The 26490-nt window shown below is 43.8% G+C and overlaps 1 protein-coding gene across 2 annotated transcripts in view; it reads left to right on the forward strand.

The window, feature by feature from the left end:
• Nucleotides 1-2999: 2999 nt before the first annotated feature.
• Nucleotides 3000-26490, forward strand: part of CRHR1 (corticotropin releasing hormone receptor 1) — a 96947-nt gene continuing 73456 nt past the window's right edge. For both annotated transcript variants that reach the window (XM_020785647.3, XM_078377875.1), the window contains exons 1-2: nucleotides 3000-3145; nucleotides 24281-24365. In XM_020785647.3, the coding sequence (XP_020641306.1) occupies nucleotides 3122-3145; nucleotides 24281-24365 (109 nt within the window). In that variant the 5' untranslated portion in view covers nucleotides 3000-3121. The remainder of the gene's footprint in view (nucleotides 3146-24280; nucleotides 24366-26490) is intronic.

A 26490-nucleotide genomic window follows, 5' to 3' on the forward strand; every position in this document is an offset into this window, starting at 1 on the left:
GGTGTTCTCTTTTCTTTCTGCTTTCTCGCCTTTTCCACTGAGTCTTGTCTTCTCATCCTTTGTTCAAAATACAATAGCTTCAGTTTAGCTTTTAGTAGATGCTCAGGGTTGATTTAGAAAACATAAAAGAATTCAGATTAGACCCACCCTTAAAAATATTGTCATCCTGCAACAACATTTGTCGCCCATCCCAAACCACCTCTGTGACTGGCAGCTAAATCTTATCTTAATGCTGGCTGCAGAATAGAATCCTGCTTCATGTCTGAAGGTGGTTGACTAGCTGAGGAGCCACCGGGCAGACTAAAGGGCCTGTGTCAACCAATCACCCCTCACCCCCAAACATTTGCTAACTGAGACAGGTGCCTCACACCTGCACTTGGAAATGTTACTTTTTAAAGGACTTCTTTAGGTTCCCCTTGACATTTAGTCCAGATGTGTCCAACTCTAGGGTGTGGTGCTCATCTCCATTTCCAAGCCATAGAGCCAGTGTTTGTCTGAAGATAGTTTCCGTGGTCATGTGGCCAGAGTGACTAGACACAGAATGCCCTTATCTTCCCACCAAGGTGGTACCTATTTATCTACTCACATTTTCACATGCTTTCGAACTGCTAGGTTGGCAGGAGCTGGGACAAGCGACGGGAGCTCACTCCATTGAGTGGATTCGATCTCACGACTGCTGGTCTTCTGACCTTGCAGCACAGAGGCTTCTGCGGTTTAAGTTGTCATCAAAACATGTGCAAGTTGCAGCCCAAGGAAAGTGACTCCCCTAAACTCTAGTTTGTTCTACTTGATAATAAGGATGAATTCCTCTCAAATCCACAAACTCTTTGTAACATCTCAATTGAAAATGAAGACTGGAGAGAAGGCTACCATTTTCTAAATAGATCTGAAAGTGGTGCAAAGAGAAATTACACCAAATGTTGTATCCTCTCATTTTCTTGGTCTTATTTTTGTCTTCCATTTTTGTCTGTCTAGTCATGTCATACAGTCACGTGAGTATCACAAACCTCTTCAAATTCTGTTCATCGGAGGTTATACCTGGAGGAGTGACCACACACGACATAACTTTTTTTCTTAGAGCTTCATTTCAACTCTGGATGAAATAGACCACCTGAACATTTTGTGAGAGGAGGAGGAAAACAATCTAAGCTGACTTGACGCCCTTGAGGAACTGGGCTCATCACAATCCAATAAAAATTGAAGAGTAAGAAATGTGCATCTCTGCTAAGGGGAAGGGCGAAAAAATAGCATACGTGCAATGTGAGAGCAGAAAGCTAAGAGAGACACCAGGATCTGCTAAAAATGGCCATGGGATATTGCATCATGGACTGATGTAAAATACATAACCCTTGTAAGATCACTGTGGTGCTGCTTCCCACACTTAAATGTGGCCTTTGAGTCTCTCTTGCATACTGCTTATGACAATGAGTATGTTAGTGCGGAGGAGAAAACAGAAGGAGAAGTATTTGCAAGGCCTTCAAAATAGGCATTCAGGACACTTTTTCTTTGCAAAATTCCGTTTAAGTCTAGTGGGTGAAAATTGACTGCAGCCCCCAGACAGTCATCTCTGGCCAGCTAGGGATCCTGTGATTTATTTATTTGTTTGTTAAATCCTCGCCCGCCCATTTAGTGGCAAGTCAATACTCTGGGCAGCTTACAAACCGAAAGTGGTTAAAACGCTGTACTGCAGCTAAAACTGTGCTCACGACCTGGGGTTCAAATCCCAGGTAGCCGGCTCAAGGTTGACTCAGCCTTCCATCCTTCCGAGGTCGGTAAAATGAGTACCCAGCTTGCTGGGGGGGCAATGTGTAGCCTGTATAATTAAATTGTAAACCGCCCGGAGAGTGCTTGTAGCGCTATGGGGCGGTATATAAGTCCAATAAATAAATAAACATAAAATTAAATATTATGTAAGCGTAGGATAAACCAACAGAGGGGAATGGGTTTTTTTTTTTTGTAGAGGGTGTTGACAAACTAGAAAGGTCTCAAAGCACAGGTGGCTTGTGTCTGAAGCAAGGGGAACATCTAGAAAGTAGAAGCTACAAAGTCATGAAGTTAAACTGCGGGTGCACAATATTCAAAGAAAGGCTGCGGGTTGACTAGCTGTATGAATGCCTGCTTGCCATTTCCTTCCTTCTCATCAGAAACATGCTTTTCCTGTGGTTCATGCAGGAGCACAAGAAGTGCCCTCCTGTGAAAGCCGTTGCCTAAAGCCAACAAGTATCTTCTGGTACCTTAAATACTAACAAGATTTTGGCACAAGCCTGCATAAATTGCACCTCACTCCATGAAAGCTTATGCTGTACAATATTGATTCACTTTTGCAGTAGCATAGGATTCGATTATTCTTGTAAAGGCATTTCATGTTTCTTCTTGTTGTTGTTACGTATTGCCAAATTGGAACCAACTTATAACAAGGCTTTCAAGATGAGATATTTAAGGAGTGATTTTACCAGTTCCATTCCCCAAGTGAGTTTCCATGGCCCTTTGGGGATCTGAACCCTGGTTTCCAGAGTCCTCCTCCATCATTCTAGCCACTGGGCATCTCCTAAGTGTTGACTTATTATTCAGCAACTAATTCTGTGAGTCTACTCTTAGCTGGGATGAGCACTAGAATACCAACTATTTTGTAGAAAGATAAGGAGAGAGAGAGATTAGTCATGTGTCTTTTTTGAATCAGGCTAAATCTAAGGACCTGCATTTCTGTGCGATGAATGACATGCAAGAACCTTCCCTGGAGTAAAGCCTTGCACTTGGTGGCCGGCTTGATTCCGTCGTAGGGCATCTCTCCAAAACCAGGCGAGGGATCCCAGGTTCCTCGCCATAACGTCCAGACCAGATGTGTGAGGGTGAGGCTGGGGAGGGGGCAATATCCTTCCTACCTGGAGCAGCCGTCCAATCACAAGCATGGGAGGAAAAGGAGGAGTGGGGAGGTTTTGTCTGTAGATCCCCCACCCCCAAGGCACGGGGAGAGGGGAAGCAGGTGGGGGCGGGCCGGGGGGGGGGAGAGAGGAGGAGGCTGCGGCGGCTGGTCTTTGCTTAGTTAAGCTCAGACTGCCGCAGGAGTTTCCCGCCGCCGCCTGGACGGAGAGGAAGGAAGGAAAGGAGCCGCAGGCAAGCGATGGAGCCCCAAGAGGTGTTGCAGGTGAGATGGGGGGGAAGGGGGTGGGAGAGAAAAGGTCTGACCTCCAGAGGAAACCGACGGGGCGAAGCTGGATCGCCCCCCTTCCATTGCTCCATCACTCCTCGACTCCCCTCTGTATTCAACTTTCCAAGCTCGGGGAACGTGGTGAAGGTTGGGGGGGGGGGAGAGAAAAAGGTAGAGAGTGGGGTGGGGGAATATGAACTGGGATCGTGTCCCTCCCTTCCCACCTTCTCCAGCCCGTCATCCAACTCCAAGGTGGGCAGGGGGGAAAGCGGGGCGATTTAGGTTCCCCCGATCTGAGATGGACCCAAGGAGACCATCAGATGTATCTTTGCAATTCTTTTCGCCTCCACGCATTCATCCCCTCCTCCTTCCTCCCCCTCCTCCCATTTCTTTTTGTCTGCCACCGTCTCCGGAGTGCAGCCGAGCAACTGTGTGAGAGAGAGAGCAGAGGGAGGGCGGGCGAAGGAATAGGGCAGGATGGATCCCGAACCTCTTTAGTCATTCCCCCCCTTCCCCAATTCTCTGTTATGGAGCCCTTCAGATATGTCTTTGAATCCAGGGGTTTCCCCAACCAGTTTGGCTTGTCGGGGAAACCTTACCAGGGCTTGAAAGAGTTAACCTGGGGATAGCCTCCAGGAAGTGAGGAGAAAGAGGAGTACAGTGTTCCTTACAAGGTCTTTTAATCCGGATTAATTAAACAGTAATAATTGACCCCTATCAAACTTAGTCGCAGGCAGACTTTACAACTTCCCATCTATTTAAGCATATAAATCATAATGATTGTGGGCTCCGAAGTCCAGTTAAAGCTGCTAAGAAACTGCCATTCCCATTGAATGGTCTTCAAGATAAGGCCTGGGCTGTACTGTAGGTTTCTCTCTGTGTAAAGCTTTGTAACTCCCCCCCACCAACGAAGCTGTATGTGTGTTAAGCTTACTTATCAATTTCTTACCTACATGTCTCAATTTTCCTTCGATAGGCTCCAGGAAAGTATAGGGTTCACATTGCTCCATGATTCCTTCACAACAGCCCTCTGGGGTTGTTTGTCTGGGGGGGAGAATAACCTGCCAAAAATTACCCAGTGAGTGTTAAGAGGCTCCCAATCAATGACAGCATCACAGCGTCTCTCCGGGTGTATTTAGGGGTTGTTGCGGTTTTGGTATGTTTATGTCCCGCCTCTCTTGGATGAGCTCAGGGTGGCACACACTATAGTGCCCCTTCTCCTCCTCTTGGCTTCATCGCGACAGGAGCCCTGCGAGGTCAGGCTGAAAGAGCCTGACTGGCCAAAGGTCATCCAAGGGGTTTAACCACCAAGTTTTGATTTGAACCCAGGTCTCCTGTGTGCTAATTCAACCTGTGAACCAATATACCACACAGACTCCTAACCCTTTCCCATTGCATTCCAGTAAAAGTAACGTTAAAAACTCAGCCGGAAACTCTGTAAACTTGGAGGGATCCAGAAAGCATACTCTGGCCAATGGGTTTTTAGGATTTTGACATTCAGGAAATGCTGTTCACTTTAGTCTGTCTGCTAAAGAACCTTCAAAGGGCAAGGCTGGCTTCAGGGTCGGGAGGGCTATAAGTCAAAATGCCCCCCAATTCATATGCCTTGCATGTAGGCAGCAAGGCCAGCCCAAGACATTTTGCTACCTGAGGCAGAGCAGCAAATGCCACACCCAGCCAGTCACCTAAATCAAGAAACCCAAAAAACCAATGTTGTGGTTTGGGCAGAAAATGTAAAAAATCCCACAAATGGGCAAAACGTAATAATAAAAAATGAAATCAACGCCTGAAACAGGACTTTGTGCCAACCCTGCTAATAAATGGTTTTCGGCAAGCAATTTAAATGCCCTTATCAGGAATCCTAGGCCTTTGAGCAGCATGAGGGGAGTATTGCAGGGGGGTGCTTACATTGGCTCCCCGCCCCCTTATCACAGCATTGTCTCCTGCCTGTGTCATTCCCCATAGGTTGGAAGATGTAAGTCTACAGCCCAGGAAAAGGTCTATACATCTGTGTTCTCTGTGGGGTGGAGGGCCCCTGGCGTGATCAGGGTTTTATGTGGTGAGTGGAGAACCTGCACAAGCAGAGCAAGAGGCACCCCAAAATGGACAAAAGGTGGAGAGCAGCAGGACCAGGCAAGAAGAGCGTGACATAAGAGGAGGGGGACAGCAATCCTGTCCCTATAAGGCCTAGGATGCCTAAATAGGACTTTTGCTTGTCGACACTGCTTTTATTAGTCCTTCCCTTCTGTGTAATTACAAGTGGTGCAGGAATAATGGCATTTAAGGTCGTGTTCAGGGAACAACTGTTCAAAAGTATCAGGACACCTTGTACCCAATTTTAAAAGTCCTTCTTTATGATGGCTCCATCATCAGCTTTTGCTTACACCATGATTTAAATCTTATTTATTCTTAAGAAGGCTTTTCTGTTTTAAATCATCGGCTAGAGATATGATTTTTTAAAGCCTTACCAGCAGATAGCTTGATTCAAGTTGGTCTTTCCTGTACTCTGCAGATGCCAGTGGAAACTGGTTTGTAAGAGCACAGGGGCCACTGTTGCACCCCTTGTCTGGGCAACCCCAGTCATCCCGCTGCTGATTGCCTCCTTTCCAAAGGCAGCCAAGGTCCCACCTTTGCCTGCTTTGTGTATGTGTGAATCCTTGCCTCTCTGGATCTTTATTATGAAGACACACTCTTGTCCCTGGCTGTGCCTGTCACCCCTTAGTCCACCAACTTGTGCTATGCCTTCTTCCCAACCAACCACAATGAGCACCAACTGCCACTGAAAAGCCCCTTCTGGCAGTGAGTCTACTATCTGATGGGTACAAGTGAGACCCCAGGGGTAGGTAAGCTGATTTGGCCAGATGAATGGGGATCGACTGCCTGGCAGCAAAACGGTGTGTTGCATTAAATGTCTGGGCATTGCATGAATGACAATTACTCAACGGTGGTGTCTAAGGCAATTCCTCCATGTCCTGACACCATGGCATTCTAGGTTTCCCATTGCACTGCACATAATGAACAGGAGTAGGAAAGCAGACATGGATATAGATAAGTTTTCTTATTTAGGCATTATGGCAAGGGAGGAATTGGCTGCACTCATGTCATATCACTTACCGTTTGGGCTTTAAGTTACCATCATGTTGGGGTGGGTGGGCACCTTACAAGAGGTAGGTAACTTCCTGGTCTCTAGGTGTTAAGACTACACATCTCATCTGTTCCTGTCAATGGCCAGATACAGTGATGGGTTGTAGTTCCAACTCTTTAGTAGGTACCAGGTTGTACCTCCATATTAGAAGATATGTTTGAGAGACAACATTCAAAATAAAGCTGATCTTTATGGGAAGAATAATTATAGATTTTCACAAAAGGAGGGAAAGGTAGGTATCCTATATTGTGTAGGGAATTTCTCTTGTCTTCAGAACTTCAATACATTACTTTTGGATTGCAATCCTCAGAATCCCCCAGCTAGTACAAACAGACCCCCACCCATATGCTAATTGGGGGAAACTTGAAGTTGTAGTCCAAAAAAGTAACTTTCCCAATCTCTGCTCATCTTTCCCTGCTGGCAACAGAGAGCAAGAATCATTGCAGGAAAGGAATCCACCAATACAGGCCAAAAGTTACAAGTGAAGCACACAGTGTTCTACATAAGTGTATTCACCCCACCTCATTTTACAATACACAGGGCTCCAAAAAAAAATGTGCCATAGATTCTGGGAGTCACAATCCAAAAAGTACTGCATTGGCTGGATAGCTTAGTGGGAAAGGTTGGGAGTTTGATTCCCCGTTGTGCCTTCTGGGAGAAGAGCCAGCCTGTGTAGCCTTGGGCAAGCTGCACAATCCCAGGGCATCCTCAGGAGAATGAAATGGTGAACTACTCCTGAGTATTCTGTATCTAGAAAATCCTGGAAAGGGTCACCATTAGTCGGAACTGAAACTATGTGGTCAGAACCCATCAGGTGGATTTTCTTTCCACTTGATTGTTGGCCACCTCCCTCACTGAAGACAGTTAAGTGGAGAGAGGAACCAATATACAGTATTTGTCTTTGACACTGTGGTTCTTGTATAGAGTAGTGAGAAATTAGTGGCTTAAAAAACTTCCTAATTACATAGCAGATAAAAGTTCAGGAGCCTATAGAACAGTTTGAGCTATAAGTCTCCCTCAGCAGACCTGCCCCTCATTGGTTAGTTTACCTCAACTAGCACTTACTATCTCAATCATTCACTCAAAGACACTGGCAATGAGAAAGAATATGTTTCTGTTTACTTACAGTTCTTCATAGATAAAAGCAAACATTTTGTGTAGAACATTTTAACTGGTTACATAGGCTGAGTTTAATTGGCTAACTAGTTTCATTACTCACTAATTCACTACATGACTGACAGAACTTAATTACTAACTGTCTTCAGACTCCATAACTAACCGACAGAACATATCTGACTAGGAAAAGAAAAGCAGGGAAAAATCTTGGGGAGGCATGGCTCTCTTCAAACTCTGCGGCAGAGAGGGAACAATTGGCTGCTACTGAGTTGACTGACATTTACTCCAGTCCAGAAAGGTCGCCTCCTAGCCAAAACTTCTCAAAGGCATCCTATGCAGGTTGGAATATTCCAGGAGTGGTCATAGCATTCCTAGACATCTTGCTAGTTGCATAAGAAGACTTTATGGGGATGCAGCTCCCTAACTGATATAGGTCTGGGTGAATGACATCCATTCTGCTTTAGTGATGACTGAGGGGGAAGAACCCACATAATTGGACCCAAGCACATGAATGTAGCTTCCTAATGCAACTAAAAGAAATTGCAGCATGCATAGTGCTCCAATTCTATGCAGCAGGGCCTTACGTGGTGTATCTCAAGGTGTCACTGGCACGGAGGCCAGTTTCTGTACAAATGTCTAAAAAGCAGATTGGCAAGAGTGCTCATGAGCGTGGGTGGAGGACCTTCCCTGTTTACTGACCATATTGTGCCCCAGTTCTTCTGGGGTTTGGATAAGTAGAGCATCCAAATCAGAAAGTATCTGGCTCTTAAGCATACTCTCTCTCCTTCTCAGCACTTCCCTTCTTCCCCATTATTAAGGCAGAACGTGGTTTCCAATTTGCACATTTAAATTAATGCATTTTATGGTTCAGCATAACCCCTACGCATCAATTATCTTTTGGGCAAATATAGTCTACAGAATTTCTCCCCATGAATTTATTCCAAATTGAGACCGGAATTAATGTATGCAAATCAACAATAGCAGCTATTTTTACAGCCTGAGGAAAAGGAAAACTCAACCAGCATCTGAGGTTGTCAGGGGTGTAAGTGTATGAGAGAAAGGGTGATTATAACCCCTTACAAGCCCATTTGGCACAAGAAGTAGAATTAGGGAAAGTTGCCTATTTGGATTCCAACTCTGAGGATCCTCCATCCGGCATGGCTATTGGTTGCCTAACCTAGGGGATCTTGGACATTATAGCCCATGAATGTAGGGACTCCATCTATACCTATAGAGATCATTTGCACAAAAAACTGCTTCAGAGGGGCTCACATCATGAAGAGTGGTTAGAACAAAAGACGTTTTCAAGGGAAGAGGATGATCAAAATGCAGTTATTTGTATTTTGGTTTATGTATTTTATGTTTATGTTGTAGTTGAAATAAAATTAAAAAAAAGAAAAGAAAACACTGCTTGTAATGAAAATGCAGTTATTTTTATTGCTCAGTCTCCTTTTGCTTATTGAGAGCACTTCACATGCATTATCTCAGATCTTTACCAGATCTCTGAAAATTAGGTTACTATTTTCCCATATGGCAGTTTGAAAGAACTGGGACTGACAGAAGTCTACTGAATGGGTTCATAATTGAGTTAACAGTTTTACTAGGGTATTGATAGAAAAAAAAGGAAACTGAGCGAAATAAAGGCATACCAGCTCTTAGGATGCTTTCACTGATGCATTCTTTAAGACAGAGCTTGTATGTGAAGAATAATTGAAGATCCTTTAAAATAGATTCTTATAATGTAGTTTCCTTTCTTGCTCTTGGATTTGGAGCTAGCCAGATAAAAACATGTTGGTGATTTGAGGAATTTCAAAGGGACAATCCCACTCCTGTATTCTAATTAAGACTGGATAGAGTGAGAGCTAACTAGGACTCTGGAGGTAAAGGTAAAGGGTAAAGGTTCCCCTTGACAATTTTTGTCCAGTCGTGTTCAACTCTAGGGAGCAGTGCTCATCCCTGTTTCCAAGCCATAGAGCCACCATTTGTCCGAAGACAATCTTCCGTGGTCACATGGCCAGTGCGACTTAGACACGGAACGCCGAGGTGGTCCCTATTTATCTACTTGCATTTGCATGCTTTCGAACCGCTAGGTTGGCGGGAGCTGGGACAAGCGACGGGAGCTCACTCCGTCGCGTGGATTCGATCTTACGACTGCTTGGTCTTCTGACCCTGCAGCACAGGCTTCTGCGGTTTAGCCCGCAGCGCCACCATGTCCCTAGGTAGGGATGTGGTGGCGAACCTTGGTCTCTGGAGACCAAGGTTCAAATCACCATGGAAGCTCACCAAGTGTGTGTGTGTTTGGGACACTGGAAAATAATAATAACTGTGTGCTGTCAGTTCTGACTTAGGGTGACTCTTTAGGGCTTTCTAAGTAGAAAGTATTCAGAAGAGGTTTATCATTCCCTTCTTCTGGGGGCATCCTGGCACAAAGCCACATGTGCTGGCTCTTCTGGGATGCCCAGTGGGGAAGTGAACTCTCTACCTCTACCTCCGCAGCCAGACACCTAACTCACGGAGCTATCCAGCCAGTTGGCTTTGGTAAAACCACTCCTTAAACATTTCACTTATCTTGAAAACCCTATTTCGGTTGCTATAAGTTGATCCTGGCTTGACAGGCAGGTAACTAACCAACTAAAATCAACTGGGAGATTGTATTCGCGAATGCTTTCACGGCTGGGATCTAATGGTTGTTGTGGGTTTTTTGGGCTCTTTGGCTGTGTTCCGAAGGTTGTTCTTCCTAACATTTCATCAGTCTCTGTGGCCGGCATCTTCAGAGGACAGGAGTAGCACTCTGGAAGAACAACCTTAGGAAGACGTTAGGAAGAACAACCTTCAGAACACGGCCAAAGAGCCCAAAAAACCCACAACAACCAACTGGGAGATTCTCTGTGCAAGCTTCTTTGACATGAATAAGAAATGTGTGAAAACATATCCCCAGATTCTACCCCGGGGCTGAGATCTGCCTTGGTTCTCATTCGGCTGACTTTAACGACATCCAGAATTGACTTTTCTACCATGTCTTGAAGGAACTCTGACTGTGGACAAAACAACTCTCTGCCCTCCAGTCATATGCCTTTAGGTCTTGACCCGTCTGCTCTGGATGCTGTTTCCCTGGTATTCATTTGTGAGCTGTATAAACAGATTAATTTTATTTATATTTATTTATATATTACATTTATGCAAATCTTTGGCAAGTTTTTTGAAAGTCTCCCCTCACTCAGGGCTGTCCTCCAAAGAAAGGTAACCTCGTTTGTGGGTGCATGAGTGCTTTGAAGTTCCACTGAGTGCGGGAGAGGGAATCCAAACGTATCCAGTATCTAACCTCTGCTTTCACAAGCCTAGGAAATCAGAGCTTGGACATTTTCCTTTCGTGACCTAGAACTTCCAAAATCCCCTGAATAGCCTTTTCCCCAGCTGTGCCACCTAGGGAAATTATGGGTGTTGTTGTCTGAAAAAGCAGATTTTTCTGTGCTCCAGCCTGGATGTTGTGTGTGCAGAACTGCGGGCCGGACAGAAGGTAGATTGGGATTTATTGGTAGAACACGGGACAAGTTGCAGCAGATTGGCGAGGGTCTCTAACTGCCAATTGCTTTCCTGTAGCAAGAGCAAAACAACTGTTCCCACTTAAATTAGATGGCTGCAATGAAGAAAGCTTGGGGTAATCCGGAGTGGGTTGGGGTAAGAATACTGTAAATTCACAAAGGGACGTGGTGGCATTCTGGGTTAAACCGCAGAAGCCTCTGTGCTGCAGGGTCAGAAGACCAGCAGTCGTAAGATCGAATCCACATGACGGAGTGAGCTCCTGTCACTTGTCCCAGCTCCTGCCAACCTAGCGGTTTGAAAGCATGCAAATGCAAGTAGATAAATAGGTACCACCTCAGTGGGAAGGTAACGGCATTCCATGTCTAGTCACGCTGGCCACGTGACCACGGAAACGGTCTTTGGACAAACACTGGCTCTACGGCTTGGAAATGGGGATGAGTCGAACACGACCTTTATCTTACCGTAAGTTCAATTACGTCCTGGTACTGTAAACTAATTCGCATCTCAGAATGCACTCGGGGTGACCTGTTCTGTAATACTAAGGGTATCCTCCTTTTCATTTGCACTTGCCTCTGGTTGGTATATATTGAGATTCTAATAAAAATAGTTGCAACAAGATGTCAGAAGCCTAAAGCCTGTTCCAACCTGTACTGGACCAAGCTCTCTGAACTGGACCAAGCGAGATGAGCTCTCCTCCCCTGCCCTGCATCCTGCCAATGCACTCCACCCCTCTGTCACTGCCTGCGGTCCCATATGGCTGGCCGGGGATGGGCTTTCTCATTGCCATGCACTGGGTGTGTGTGAAAGGGGCAGAGGGCTGCAGTGAAGAATCTTGCCAGACTCTCTCCTAGGACAGCTTTTGCACATGCTGTGGTGGACCCTCATTGTAGCAGGCCCTGTGGTGGAATGGAGTGCATGCAATCCACTGCCCCTCCTGTCCTGATATCTGAGGCAGGAGATTTGCTCCACCTGGACAGCCTTGTTCAGCCTTAGCCCCAGTTGAGCAGCTGAAAATCATTATCTCCAGGAAACAACAGACCAAACCATGTTGGTTTTACAGAAGCTACACTGAATTCTGTTGTATTTGGATGATGAAAATTCTTTGGGGGACTGGCATGATGCATCTGTGGATGCATTTTCACAAGCATTTATGGAAGCTATGCTCAGTCTGAGTCACTCTGGGTTTTATTCTGTCCCTCATGCTATTTAGCACATACATGAAGCCACTGTGAGACTTTCGAATTTCAGTGCCACAGTATGTGGAGATACCCAGTTCTACGTCCCCTGCCTACCCAAATCCCAGGACAACCCTCCCTTTAGCCAAGAAAAAAGAAAAGTGCAGCTAAATTCAGAAGGAAAGGAAAGCCTGAGAGGGAGGGGGTGGCTGATTGTGTCAGCATCTCTGCTCATTAAAAAGTCTCTGTGCTTTAACCTGTGAGCCCTGGCTTCAAACTGTATTGGTCTTCCAGTAGTTTTCCAAACAAAGAAGTGTCCCTTTCTAATGCAAGACACAAGGTCACCTTAGAAAACTGGGAATATGTGTGTCTTTTACAGAGAAGAAAGGAGCTTTCCTATAAGGAGACCTAAGAGGAGGCATGTGAAACAAGCTCACTCTCTTTCTCTTTATTCTGTGTTTTGGCATGCAGCTTAGAAACTGTGGCCGCCTTGGGTGAGAAAAATTATCATCCAGCAGTAGAAACGGAGATGAAATGTTGGTGGAGGAGGGAATGATTAACAGGGCAGAGCAAGTTATTTGCCTCCCCCTCATTCTTCCTGGAGATATCTGAACAGTGGCAGTTTGCTTACAAGGCAAGTGAGATGCTGAAATTGCCCAGATTTAGTAACATTTTGCTTCTGAATGTCCCTTTGCAGAGTGTTTTGCGAGCCTTGCCCATTGTTAACTCCGTTTCAATGAGAGTTCAGTGTCACCATACCACTACTGTTATTACAGAGGGACTTTACCTTTTGGAGGCAGACTTACCTCCCAACTTGTTTGGGCATTGATTGCAAGAAAACAATGAAAGTAAACATTTTAAAAAGACATAAATCCCAGTTTTGACGGTCAGAGATGGGCAGCAACTGAAGACCACACAAACAGAAAATGATGTTTCATCTACCCACATTGCCATGGGGTAAAGGGTTATGCCTCCTCTGAAGGGATGGGAAGTACAATTGATAAGACTCAAGAGTTTAATCTCCTTCAGAAATATCAACAACCTCAGGTATGCAGATGATACCACTCTGATGGCAAAAAGTGAGGAGGAATTAAGGAGCCTTGTAATGAGGGTGAAAGAGGAGAGTGCAAAAAACGGTCTGAAGCTCAACATAAAAAAAAAAAAAAAACCTAAGATCATGGCCACTGGTCCCATCACCTCCTGGCAAATAGAAGAGGAAGATATGGAGGCAGTGACATATTTTAATTTCTTGGGCTCCATGGTCACTGCAGATGGTGACAGCAGCCATGAAATTAAAAGATGCCTGCTTCTCGGGAGGAAAGCGATGACAAACTTTGACAGCATCTTAAAAAGCAGAGACATCACCTTGCCAACAAAAGTCTGCATAATCAAAGCTATGGTTTTTTCCTGTAGTGATGTATGGAAGTGAGAGCTAGACCATAAAGAAAGCTGACCGCTGAAGAATTGATGTTTTTGAATTGGAGAGTCCCCTGGACTGCAAGGAGAACAAACCTATCCATTTTGGAAGAAATCAATCCTGAGTGCTCACTGGAAGGACAGATCCTGAAGCTGAGGCTCCAATACTTTGGCCATCTCATGAGAAGACTCCCTAGAAAAGACGCTGATGTTAGGAAAGTGTGACGGCAGGAGGAGAAGGGGACGACAGAGGATGAGATGGTTGGACAGGGTCACCAATGCTACCAACATGAATTTGACCCAACTCCAGGAGGCAGTGGAAGACAGGAGGGCCTGGCGTGCTCTGGTCCATGTGGTCACAAAGAGTCGGACACGACTAAACCACTAAACAACAACAGGGTTTAATTATTATTCATTTAAAAAGTTTTTACCCCGACTTACGTCATTAAAAGACAATATTAAAGCTTAACAATGAATATACAAATACTAAAAAAGATCAAACAAATACCGTACACAAAATATAAGCAGCACTAAAACACATTACAACAATCCCTTTAAAAAACCCCACTCAGACAGCCAGTCACTAAGGATAAGCTTGCCTGAAGAGAAAGGTCTTTGAAGATGGGGCCAGCCTAGCCTCCTGGGGGGAGGAGCCCCGAAGTCTGGGAGCAGCAACAGAGAAGGTCCTCTCCCATGTATTCACCAAATGTACCTGTGAAGGTGGGGGGACTGAGACGAAGGCCTCTCCTGATACCAACTTATGCAAACATTGGCCAGTGAAGCTATTTTCTTCTTTGCGGTTTTGAGCACTCTTTCTAGTATTACTGGCCCAAAGTCCTTTTTTTTAAAGGGCTCCTAGTGTTAGGACTAAAGGATTTAATTGGTGTGATTTATTCCAGATTTAAAATGTGGGCTGTTAATTACAGTTGTATCCCCCAGAGCTAATGGCATTGTTGTTAAACAAGTTATTTGAGTTTCTGAGCTAACAGAAGATAGCTTCCTGCACAATGAATGATTGTGCTGGTTAATCAAGGGAAACCAGTGCTTCTCCTAAATAGCTTGGAATTAACACCTGAATGGTCACATTGATTATTAAACAGCTAATTAACAAAATCAGAATTTGGAATGCATTCTTGTGTGTGTGTCCAGATGTGCAGTCACATCTGGTGTCAAAAGTAGCAAATGCATCATCTCACTTCTTCTAATAATGATTGGCCCTGGACCTTTTGCTTCCTCAAGCAAAGGGCAAAATGATGACTCTCTCATTTGGTAAACAGAAACTGGCCAGACAGAACAATTCAACCTTACATCAACATTGGTTGAAAGTCTCTTCCAAGTGATTGTTGTTGTGGGTTTTTCGGGCTCTTTGGCCATGTTCTGAAGATTGTTCTTCCTAACGTTTCGCCAGTCTCTGTGGCCGGCATCATCAGAGGATAGGAGTCAGAACTCTGTCTGTGCTCTGGTGCAGTTTGTTTGAATAGTTGAGTATTTATAACTTTGATCAGCTTTTGCCCTTTTCAAGAGATGGGTGATTGTGGTGATCAGCGTGTTTTTTTGTTTTTCGTTGTGGGTGTATTGTAGTAATAAGAGGGAGAGATTATCTGTCACTGTGATTGATGGGTGTTGTTAGCTGGTCTTTTGTGTGCAGTGATCACCAGTCCTTGTAGCTGGGTAGAGTTCCTTGACGTTTTGCATGCCCAGTTTTTTTAGCCTTTCCTCATAAAACTTGGTTTCCAGCCCCCTGATCATCCTTGTTGCCCTCCTCTGAACTTGTTACAATTTGTCAGCATCCTTCTTGAAGTGTGATGTTCAGAACTGGACACAATAGTCAAGGTGAGGCCTAAGCAGTGCAGAGGGGGACTAGCACCTTGCGGGATTTGGAAACTAGTATTAATGCAGCCTAAAATAGGATTTGCCCTTTTTGTAGCCACATCACACTGTTGGCTCATATTTAGCTTGTGATCTACGACAATTCCAAGATCCTTCTTGCTCGTAGTTTTGCTGAGCCAGATATCCCCCACCTTGTAACTGTGCAATTAGTTTCTTTTTCCGAGGTGCAGTACTTTGCACTTATCCCTGTTGAATTTCATTCTGTTGCTTTTGGCCCAATGCTCCATCCTATCAAGGTCATTTTAAATGTTGTTTCTGTCTTCTAGGGTATTAGCTATTCTGCCCAATTTTGTATCATCTGCAAATTTGACAAGCATTCTCTGTACTCCCTCATCCAAGTCATTAATAAAGATATTGAAGAGCACCAGGTCCAGGACTGAGCCTTGTAAATGGCATGGGAAATATTATTTTGTCTTGTCTCATATCTTTATAAATATTTCCAAGGTGCAAAATTAGAATTGTCTTTTAGAGGGAACCCAGGAACACACCTGTATATTTTTCTAGCCTTTCAATAAGACAAATTTAGTACATTAGTAATGTGTTAACATAAAGAATGATATGCCCATTTGGAGCAACCACTGCTATTGAGGAATAAGGAGTAGTACAATGAGTTCTTTCTAAAATTTAAGTTCTGAGCTCTGCCACCTCCTATCAAATGTGTAGAGAGGGTAGCCAGAACTGTGCTGAGTAAAACAGAAGGCTGTCAGAGGTCTGGCTGTAATTGTACTGAGGGGGAGAGAAGTTAGAAGAAGGAAGAAATCTCAATACCAGCCAAGAGGACTTACACCAAACGGGGTAGAAACAAAGGATTGCTTTCTAGGGTGTCCGTGGAAGGTTCAGGACTAAAAACAGGTAATCAGAGAGCAATAGGATGGAAACAAAGGAAATACAGTGATGGAATGCTTTGTCATAGTATGAGAAGACATTAGCAATAGAGGTCCCTAAAGGTAAAGGTAAAGGTTCCCCTTGACAATTTTTGTCCAGTCGTGTTCGACTCTAGGGGGCGGTGCTCATCCCCGTTTCCAAGCCACAGAGCCAGCGTTTTTTGTCCAAAGAATCTTCCGTGGTCACATGGCCAGTGCGACTTAGACACGGAATGCTGTTACCTTCCCACCGAGGTGGTCCCTATTTATCTACTCGCATTTGCATGCTTTCGAACCGCTAGGTTGGCGGGAGCTGGGACAAGCGACGGGCGCTCACTCCGTCGTGTGGATTCGATCTTATAACTGCTGGTCTTCTGACCCTGCAGCACAGGGTCCCTAGCCACAAGTAAAGGCAAACATTCTCTCTCTCTCTTCCCCCCCCCCCCCACAGACACACATTTTGACCAGAATCAAAACGTTTAAGGTAGAGCTACGAAAATATACTTTTTGGACCACAACTCCTAGAATCCTCCAACCAGCATGACCAGTGGCCTTGTAGGCTAGTGGATCCTGGTGGTTAACTCTTGCTTAATGTGAAGCAAGGGTGGGCAATATTTGGACTTCCAGATGTTGTTAGACTGCATATGCTGTCAAGCCTACCTGGACTAGTAACTGATAAGGTATACTCAGAACTGCAGTACAACTGGAGAGGCCACATATTGCCAAACCCAGTTTGGTCTGATTCCCAAAAAGAGCACAGCAATCCATCAGATGATGAATAGTTCTCAGCCCCATGGAAAGCAAATCTCAAAACATTGGCATGCATCATACTGAAAATCATCCTCGAGCCTTTCTCACGTAGCATTTATGGCTTGTTATAATGCTGCTAGTGCACAATAGGATGGGGGAAGGGAGTAATCTCTGAATATATATTTGAACTCACTGTGGATTTACAGCTATTGAGCTAAGCTTACTGATATAAATAAGAAAAGTAGAGCTGATACAAATACTGAATTCAAAATCAATCAGCAAGCACAAATTAGGGAGTATGAGTTTCCTGGCTCATTCATCCCATCATTGTTTTAATCAAAAATTAGACCTCAGAAATTATCCACAATGAAATACCATGAAGGATTTAAATACCACTGCTTCTCATTGGGTCAGATATTATCAGCTACTAGCAGAGACTGGAATAGTAGAACGAAAGGGTGAATGGTTTGGTTAACTCTTAGTGAACCCAGTAATCTTATTCAGTTCAAGGTTAAATTAGAGGGGACAGATCTTTAACAGTTACTAAGTGTTGTGACTAAATATCCATTTAAATTAGATGACTGCAATAAATACTTACCAGAGAGAAGTACTAGGGAAGAAATCTACTTATTATTTTACTCTTCTCCGCCCCTCCCTTTTTTGAGCTTTGGAGTGTAGGAAGCAGCTCCTGTATATGAATTTCAGTGGGAGGGGAAGAGAAATTCCCACACTAACCCCACAAGAACCTTTCTTACTTGTAACTTGAACCCCCTGTTCCCACCTTTTATAAATGACTGATTCCCAAGTAGATCCCAGAAACAGTTTCAGGAATTCAAAATTCAGTTTTCTAGGACAAATGAGGAGACGCTGTAATGTAGCATCTAGTGTAGAAAAATGGTGGCCAACCATGGGTGACTCAGGCATTCCTGAACTGCAGTTCTCAGAAACCCCAGCCACTACAGGCAGTGGTGAAGGCTAATAGAGATGGTTGGAAGTCGAATTCACCATTGGGCCTCCAGGGAGGAGTATTAGCCAATATGTCCTTGGGCAAACTGCACTGTTCCAGGATGACCCCAGAAGAAGGGAAGAGTAACCACTTCTGAGAACTCTCTACTTAGAAATCACTGAGAAGGGTCACCATAAGTCGAAATTGACTTGAAGGCACACATTTATTATTATTTATGTGAACCAACACTAGCTTTCTTTGGACCTGTCAAACTACCGGTACCTTTTCTCAATGTGCCTTGATCTTTTAATCTATGCCCACAAAAGCAGAAAGCACCTTGTTGTTTAGTCGTTAAGTTGTGTCCGACTTTTCATGACCCCATGGACCAGAGCACGCCAGGCCCTCCTATCTTCCACTGCCTCCCGGAGTTTGGTCAGATTCATGTTGGTAGCTTCAGTGACACTGTCCAACCATCTCATCCTCTGCCGTCCCCTTCTCCTCTTGCCTTCACACTTTCCCAACATCAGGGGCTTTTCCAGGGAGTCTTCTCTTCCCATGAGCTTCAGGATCTGTCCTTCCAGTGAGCACTCAGGGTTGATTTCCTTCAGAATGGATAGGTTTGTTCTCTGGGCACCTTTAAGAGCCAACTAAAGACATGGTTGTACGTTGAGGCCTTCCCTCTTGTCAATACCCAGAGACCTCTGGGTAGTGTGGGTGGCATATAAATTGAATAAATAAATAAATAAATAAATACTTAATTTCTTTTTCTTTTTATTTATTTTTGGTTTATTATTATATGTGCCACAGTTTGTTTGTTAAGTCTTTATGGTTTATTATATTTTTTGTATATTCTATGGTTTATTGTATATTTTATTGTAAGCCGCCCAGAGTGGTCGACCAGACCAGATGGGTGGGATACAAATCAAATAAATAAATAAATAAATAAATAAATAAAAAATTGCAGTCCACGGGAATCTCAAGAGCCTCCTCCGGCACCACAATTCAAAAGCATAAATTCTTCAGCGGTCAGCCTTCTTTATGGTCCAGCTCTCACTTCCATACATCAGTTACTGGAAAAATCATAGCTTTGACTATGCGGACCTTTGTTGGCAAGGTGATGTTTCTGCTTTTTATATTAAGCACCTAGTGGCAATAATATGGACTTTTAAAAAAACATTTAAAGAAAGCTTTAGAAGTAATTTAGCAATGTGTCAATGAAGAGTTTTGTTCTAAGGGTCGGGCTTGACCATTTTTGTCTCCAAATTGTCCTAATGATTTAATAAATTGCTAAACTTCCTCCATAGTTCAGGTTGTAGGTGAACAAGAATTGGGCTGACTATTATTAATCAAGTATTCACATCTGCTTATTCAAATTGGAATGATTATATTCCCTAAGTGCTCCAGGGAGGTGGAAAAGGGCAGGGATTGTAAATGGCTCTCCAAAGGGAAGTGATAATGTTAACCCATTATCATCTTTATTGGCTTTTGGGGGGAGGGTTTGACATAATTGTGAAAGCAGAGCTAAGAAGAGCTACTTTGTCGAACTATAGTGCTGGTGGCCATGTTGGCTGGGAAATAGGGGAGTGGTTACTCCAAGAAAGTAGAGGTGCAGCTAGACACCTGAAAAAGCACGCCTCTAATCACACCAGAAAGAGTCGCTTTGCAGGGAGAAAAGGTAAAGGTAAAGGTTCCCCTTGACAATTTTTGTCCAGTCGTGTCCGACTCTAGGGGGCAGCGCTCATCCCACTCTTCAAGCCATAGAGCCAGCATTTGTCTGAAGACAATCTTTCCGTGGTCACATGGCCAGTGTGATTTAGACACGGAACGCTGTTTACCTTCCCACCGAGATGGTACCTATTTATCTACTCGCATTTGCATGCTTTCGAACCGCTAGGTTGGCGGGAGCTGGGACAAGCAACGGGCGCTCACTCCGTCGCGTGGATTCGATCTTACGACTGCTTGGTCTTCTGACCCTGCAAGCACAGGCTTCTGCGGTTTAGCCCACAGCGCCACCACGTCCTTTGCAGGGAGAGATCACCCTTAAAGTGATATTTTGTCTTCTAGCCTGGCCCAAAAAGAAGCAGCTCTACAGCTGGACCGAAAAAGACCAGCTTGAGCACAGATCAGGCTCCTGCTTGAGCACAGTTCCCTGTACATCATGTAATTGCTGGGAAATAAATTACAGCAGACCACTCAACAGGTGGTCCATAATACGATCTATTCCCCTGTGTGGTGAGACCTATGTTTTCTAAACCTTCTCTGAAAGTTAGACACCATTCAGACAGCCTCCCCAGCTGGTGTTCTGAAGCTGTGTTGGACTAAAATGCCTTCCATCCCAAACCAAAATCGGCCACGCTGGCTGAGGAATGGTGAGAGGCCTAGTCCATGACATTTGGAGGACAGTAGGGGTGTGTGTGTGTGTGGTGGGGGGAGGCAGTGATCTAAACGTTCATTTAAGCATGGGCTGAATCCAAGAAATAGCTTTCACTTTACTTTTACTTTTATTGGATTTTTACCCTGCCCCCCCCCCCGCCCAGACAAAGTCTACTCGGGCGGCTTACATACTTAAAACATAGCAAAACAACATCCTAAAAACATTTAAAACGTCAAATTTTTAACAATTATATAAATCCTTGCCAAGATGGAGTGATTAAAAGAAAAAGTAAAGGTCAGTTTAATTGACTGGAGGGAAGGCCTGCCTGAAAAGCCATGTATTTAAATAGCTTTTAAAAACACCCAGCGAGGGTGCCAGACGAATTTCAGTGCTGGTTCTTAGGTCTGAAGCAAGTGAAAGGCAGGGATATTGGCAAGTCTGTGGGTTTGAGTCCCAGGTTTGTGACCGAGTCTTGGGTACTTAGTCCTGAGTCCCAAGCCCCAAGTCAGAGTCCTTATTTAAAACAAGCTTTTTTTCCCCTCAGAAAACAAGGGAGGGGTGTGTGGGGTCGAGTCTGAGTCATTGGGAAAAAATGGAAGTTGAGTCACCACTGGGATTTACGTCCAACTTGAAAGTGAATCCCGCAACTCAAGTCCCCATCCCTCATGAAAAATCAATAGCCACCACTCCCCACTTCAGACACATCACCAGTTATGTAAAAGGTGTCCTGATCAGAGTGTCAGTGATACTTTTATGCAATTTGGAACTCCAGTGAAGGAGGACGAGACAACAGTATCATATAATATGTTTCCAAATGCTGAAATCTGGCTCGCCTTCTAATGTTCTGGCCTCTTGACATCGCCAGCAACAAAAGCATAGATTCCAAAGAGTTTTGATTCCCATACTATCTGCTTTTAGAAAGTAAGCTGTGTTTTTCTGATATTTCTTCTCTGTCTTTCTCCCTTTCCTTTCCTCTCCTCCTCTTCCTCCATTCTCTCTCTCTCTCTCTCTCTCTCTCTCTCTCTCTCTCTCTCTCTCTCTCTCTCTCTCTCTCACACACACACACACACACACACACAAACACACACACACACACACACACACACACACACACACACACACACACACACACACACACATTCATTGCTCTGTTTGATTGTGTAATTCCACAGAAGCTGCAGCCCTATCCATTTTCTTTCTGTAGAGCTGTCAGGATATTTCCTGAGATACCAATCAGATCTTCTTGTAGACACTGAAATGTCTGGGTTCTGGTTTGGGGAGGAGGGGGGGAGGGGATGTGTCTGTCCCTCTTTTTGCCTTTTGTTAGAAAGAAGGGGGGGCATCTTTTCTGCATCTGTCAATTTTGTGTGTCTTTTTTTTTCTAGACAACTTGGCAGGGTTTGAGTAGCCTGCCCCTGGATTTGGGCGGATGAGAGGTGTCATTTGCTGTTCTGCCTCAGGCAGGGAAGAAATACACTATGGATGAGAAAGGCAGAGCTTATTTTCAAAAAGCAGAGATGTCAAGGTTCAAAACATTTTGGAAGCTGTGCCTTTGTTGCTGGTAATGTCAGAAGGCCAGAAATTTAGGAACAGGAGAAGGCTGAGCCACAACTAAGAACAGTCTGAAAATTATCCATTGCAGTCATGCAGTTATCACAGAAAGCCAATGCAGTGAAGTGGCTAGATTTGAAAAGGAGATATTTTAGGTTGTTTTCTTCTCCTTTCTTATTACAAAATGGACCAAAATCAAAATAGAGAACATGCCATTTATCAATATAGACCATGCTCCTCTCTACTCTGAACCGAAGTAACAGTAATAACAACATATGGATATATCTGTTTATACAGATATACAGTATCTGTTTATTCAACTGTCAGTGACCATAAATAACTAACACCATAGATTAGTTCCTGTTCTTCGCTCTACACAATAACATTCCTTCTAAAAAACAAAACAAAAACAACTGATAAATGTGTGTTGAAAGACCATTTGTTCATGTAACAAATTAAGGGGAGACAAGTTTTCATAGATAAATCACTCTTTCTTAGCCCTTTCTTGAATCTGCTTTGTAGTTCAGTTTTCTGGACAATACTATTTTTCATATGTTTAAACCCATATGCTCTATGATGTGTTGTGCAATTGCTATGCAGTGACATTAATTGATATAACGTGCCCTTCCATCTATTTGCCCCCTCACAATGGACAGCTTTTGTTACACTACAACATCCTGGTCCCTTAAGTATGTTTTCACAAAATGATGGCCCATTTGGCCAATCTGTTTTCCTTTTTTATTTAAAGAGGGCCAGTGAATTATAATATTAGATTACTAGCCATGGATTTAGGAGATCTGCTTTCAGGTCCCCTTGGACCATGATATTTACCATATAGCCTTGGGCTATTCATTTTCTTCCAGCATTTTCCTACTTAATATATTTGTTGTAAAAACAAGGTGAAAAAGATTATCAGACCTTGGAAAAGTTATGTTTTTGGATAATAACTGCAAGAATCCTCAAGCAAACTCTAAAGGGGAGAGTTCAGTATACTCCCCTGAGTTGACTGGGGGAAAAGTGGGATATAAATGTAAATAATAAATAAATTACCACTGCTTCTTCTAGTGGCAGGACATGGTGTGGGTTGTATTCCAGCAAATCTGGTTGCAGGATAATGATGGATCCTTGCTCTCAGACCCAGTACCATCTTTCCCCGAAAATAAGATAGGGTCTTATATTAATTTTTGCTCCAAAAACGCATCAGGGCTTATTTTCAGGGGATGCTTTTTTCATGTAAAACAATTTACATGTATTCAAATACAGTCAGGTCATCTGGCTGCTGCACAATGCAGCACAATGGTGGAGGGCGGGGTTTCACTTAACTGGGGTTTATTTTGGGGGTAAAGCTTTTATTATGAGCATCCTGAAAACGCATTGTTCTTGTCGTTTAGTCATGTCTGACTCTTTGTGACCCCATGGACCAGAAAGCCTTTGCGAATACATTGTAAATTAGATTGCTTTTATTTCTCTTATGTTGCTTTGTTTGCTATCTACCCACCCAGCAAAAGCACATTTCATGCAGTGGACTTGATCTAAATGTTGACTGTGCAAAGATGGCAGTTTGGATGGACAATGTTTTGTCACCTTTGGCTTGTCCTAGCATTGCACCCAAGTGATTACTTGAGAAAGACTTAGGGTGAAGGTGGGGAAGGAATCACAAGCTGAATGTGAGGCAACCGTGCATTGTGGCTGCGAAAAAGGCAAATGCTGTTTTAGGATGCATTAACAGAAGTATAGTCTCCAATCCCCAGAGGTACTAGTCCTCCTCTATGCAGCATTGGTTAGGCCTCATGTAGAGTACTGTGCCCAGTTCTAGGCAATGCATTTTAAGAAGAATGCCAAGAAACTGGACCAAATTCAGAGGAGGACAGCAAGGAGGAACATTGGATTAGAAACCAACCCCTATGAGGAAGACTAAAAGAACTGGGTATGTTTAGCTTTGAGAATAGAAGACTGAGGAGACATATGATAGTACTTTTCAAATACTTGAAAGATAGTCATACAGAGGATGATCAGGATCTGTTCTTGACCATCCCAGAGTATAATATAAGTAATAATGGGCTTAAGCTACAGGAAACCAGATTTAGGCTGAATACTGTATCAGGAAAAAGTTCTTAATTGTTAGAACAGTATGACAATGGAACCAATTACCTCGGGAGGTGGTGAGTGCTCCCATGCCGGAGGAAGTCAAGAGAAAATTGGACAACCATCTGTTGGATCTGCTTTGATTTGGGTTCCTGCATTGAGCAGGGGGTTTGACTTGATGGCCTCATAAACCCCTTCCACCTCTATGATTCTATGACTATAGATGACTTTTTTTTACCCCTTTGCCTTCACAATGTTGGCTTCTCTTTCTCGTCTAGGTTATTTTCTTCTGTATCAACCTTGCTGCTGCTTCCATTCAGGATGAACACTGTGAGAATCTGTCTTCTGCTGCCAACATCACAGGTAAGAGGATTCTTGTGAATTGACTCTGTCCTAATTGAGACTGGTGGCTCCAGATTTCAGAGGCTGTTGAATTTGCTACAGGAGCTATCCAAGATCCCCCAAAAGAAATCCAGCATCTTGACAGATCCTCAAGCATTCGATTAAAACCTGGATAAAAGAAACTGCTAAAAATAATTTTTCTTTGTTGCGAAACAACAGGGTTGTGGTGTTGATGTTGATAGTGGCTATGCTGCTCTTATTGTCAGTCTCAGAGGATTTTGTGCATTTCTGAGAAATGTTGTTGCATGTTTCTGTACAATACACAGGTGTCTCAATCCAGATGCCAGTCCCAGCTAGAAGAGGCTCATAGAATCAGTTGCTGGATGATGTGTCACTATTTATGTAAATCCCATTCAAATTGACTTAGTGGATTGATTCCATTTTGAACTAGCTGTTTGATTTAGGTTTCTGTCTCTCACAGATCACCATGCTGTCTATTGCTGGGGTAAAATATATGCAAAAGCAAAGGTCTAGGCTAACTTCTGCATTTTCACAATAGAGTTTGTACCCATGAGATGGGTTATTGTACAAATTATGTTTTGATTGCTCGATAGTGACCAAGAAGTTCTTCCTGTCCCGTTTAAGTGATCATAGCAAATGAGAGAACAAGCAAAAATGACACTTTGCACCAACAAAGTGACATTAGTAAAATTAGTATATGCAAATTTAATGCAAATATATTTTTCTGATTATGAATTTCATCTTTGGGATAGATGCACAATTGTCTTCTATAGCATTGCTACTGCTTTCTGCCATCAAAAAGTTCTACCTCCTTCTCCCAGGGTGTACATGCACACATTTGTGTGAACACACACACACACAATTTCCAGGAGTAGTGGAGATGGTGAGGAACCCAGAGGGTTTATAAAATCTCTCCCCGCTGCTTTATAAAATCTCTCCCCACTTCTAAGACAGAGCAATGCTGGTTAAACCGCTTTCTACCAAGACTCTACACATGGTGCATAACTGTCATCCATCAATTTATACTAATTAACTTTTAAGATAGTTTCCTCCTTAATTAACAGGCAGTTGCCAGAGTGTGTAAATTAAATTTGCTAAGGCATTAAATCATGCCAAGCAAATTTACAAGCACGTAAACATGAAGGAATTCTGATTTGGGTCATGTGGGTTCAGGGAGCCTGAGAGTAGCTGTTGGAGCACAGATTAGACAGGAAACAAGAGTAAGAAGGTCTCAACCTGTTGTTGGCCAGTTGCCCTGCAGCAGCCTAAACATGTGTCTTAATTACTGATTTTTGTCACAGGTGTGTCAGTATCAGGGAATACCCTTGCAACGGCTAAATATGTCACTCAGTAAGGTGGTGGCAGGGGAGTAGTGCTGCTGCAGAGCACTGTGGGTAATTATGATGGCAGCTGTCAGTGGAGCCTTAGAAGAGGGAGCCCAGCATTGCAGCATCATTGGTGATGTGACCTCAGCAGCTGTTTGAGGATACTATGTGTTGATAATGGGCTTGAGTGAACCTATGTGTGTGTACACGTGTGCACAAGGAAGGGTGAGAGAGTGCGAAGGAGAGTATGAAGAGGTATGAGGCAGAGCATATCAGAGAATGAAGGCTAGCTCTACTGTTGGGAAGACTGTGGTGGCTGCTGCAGGTAAATCTTGGATTTTAGGAAAACGTGGCAAGTGGTTAGTTAGCCATTCCATTATTGTTGTATTTGTCGTGTCATGGGTGGGAGTGTTCCTTGTTGAAATGTTTTCCTCAAAACCATGTGGCTAGCCTTGGGTTCTATGCACCTTGAACTGGATGGATGGATTGTGGCAAATGTATGTGTTGGGGGTGTGTGTCTTTTTCTTTTTTCCTTCTTCCTCAGTTTTTTTTTGGCTACTACTCCCAGACCCCACAAGCAGCAGGCTAGGATCAGGACCCTGCTATAAGGCAGAGTGTTATAGATGCCACAAGGCAGCACTGAAGCCTTTCCCTAGTTGTTCCTCTTGACGTTCTGGTGATTCCTTTCCCTTGGAGGACAGAGTTGGGTGTCACACCCAGCTTGTCCTGCACCCCCTAAGCTGACCTGGCACTTTCAGGATGGGGTGGAGGGCCCTGCCCCATTGCCAGTGTTCAAAAAG

This window comes from Pogona vitticeps, chromosome 6 (genome assembly GCF_051106095.1).
Source record: "Pogona vitticeps strain Pit_001003342236 chromosome 6, PviZW2.1, whole genome shotgun sequence".
Lineage (NCBI taxonomy): Eukaryota > Metazoa > Chordata > Lepidosauria > Squamata > Agamidae > Pogona > Pogona vitticeps.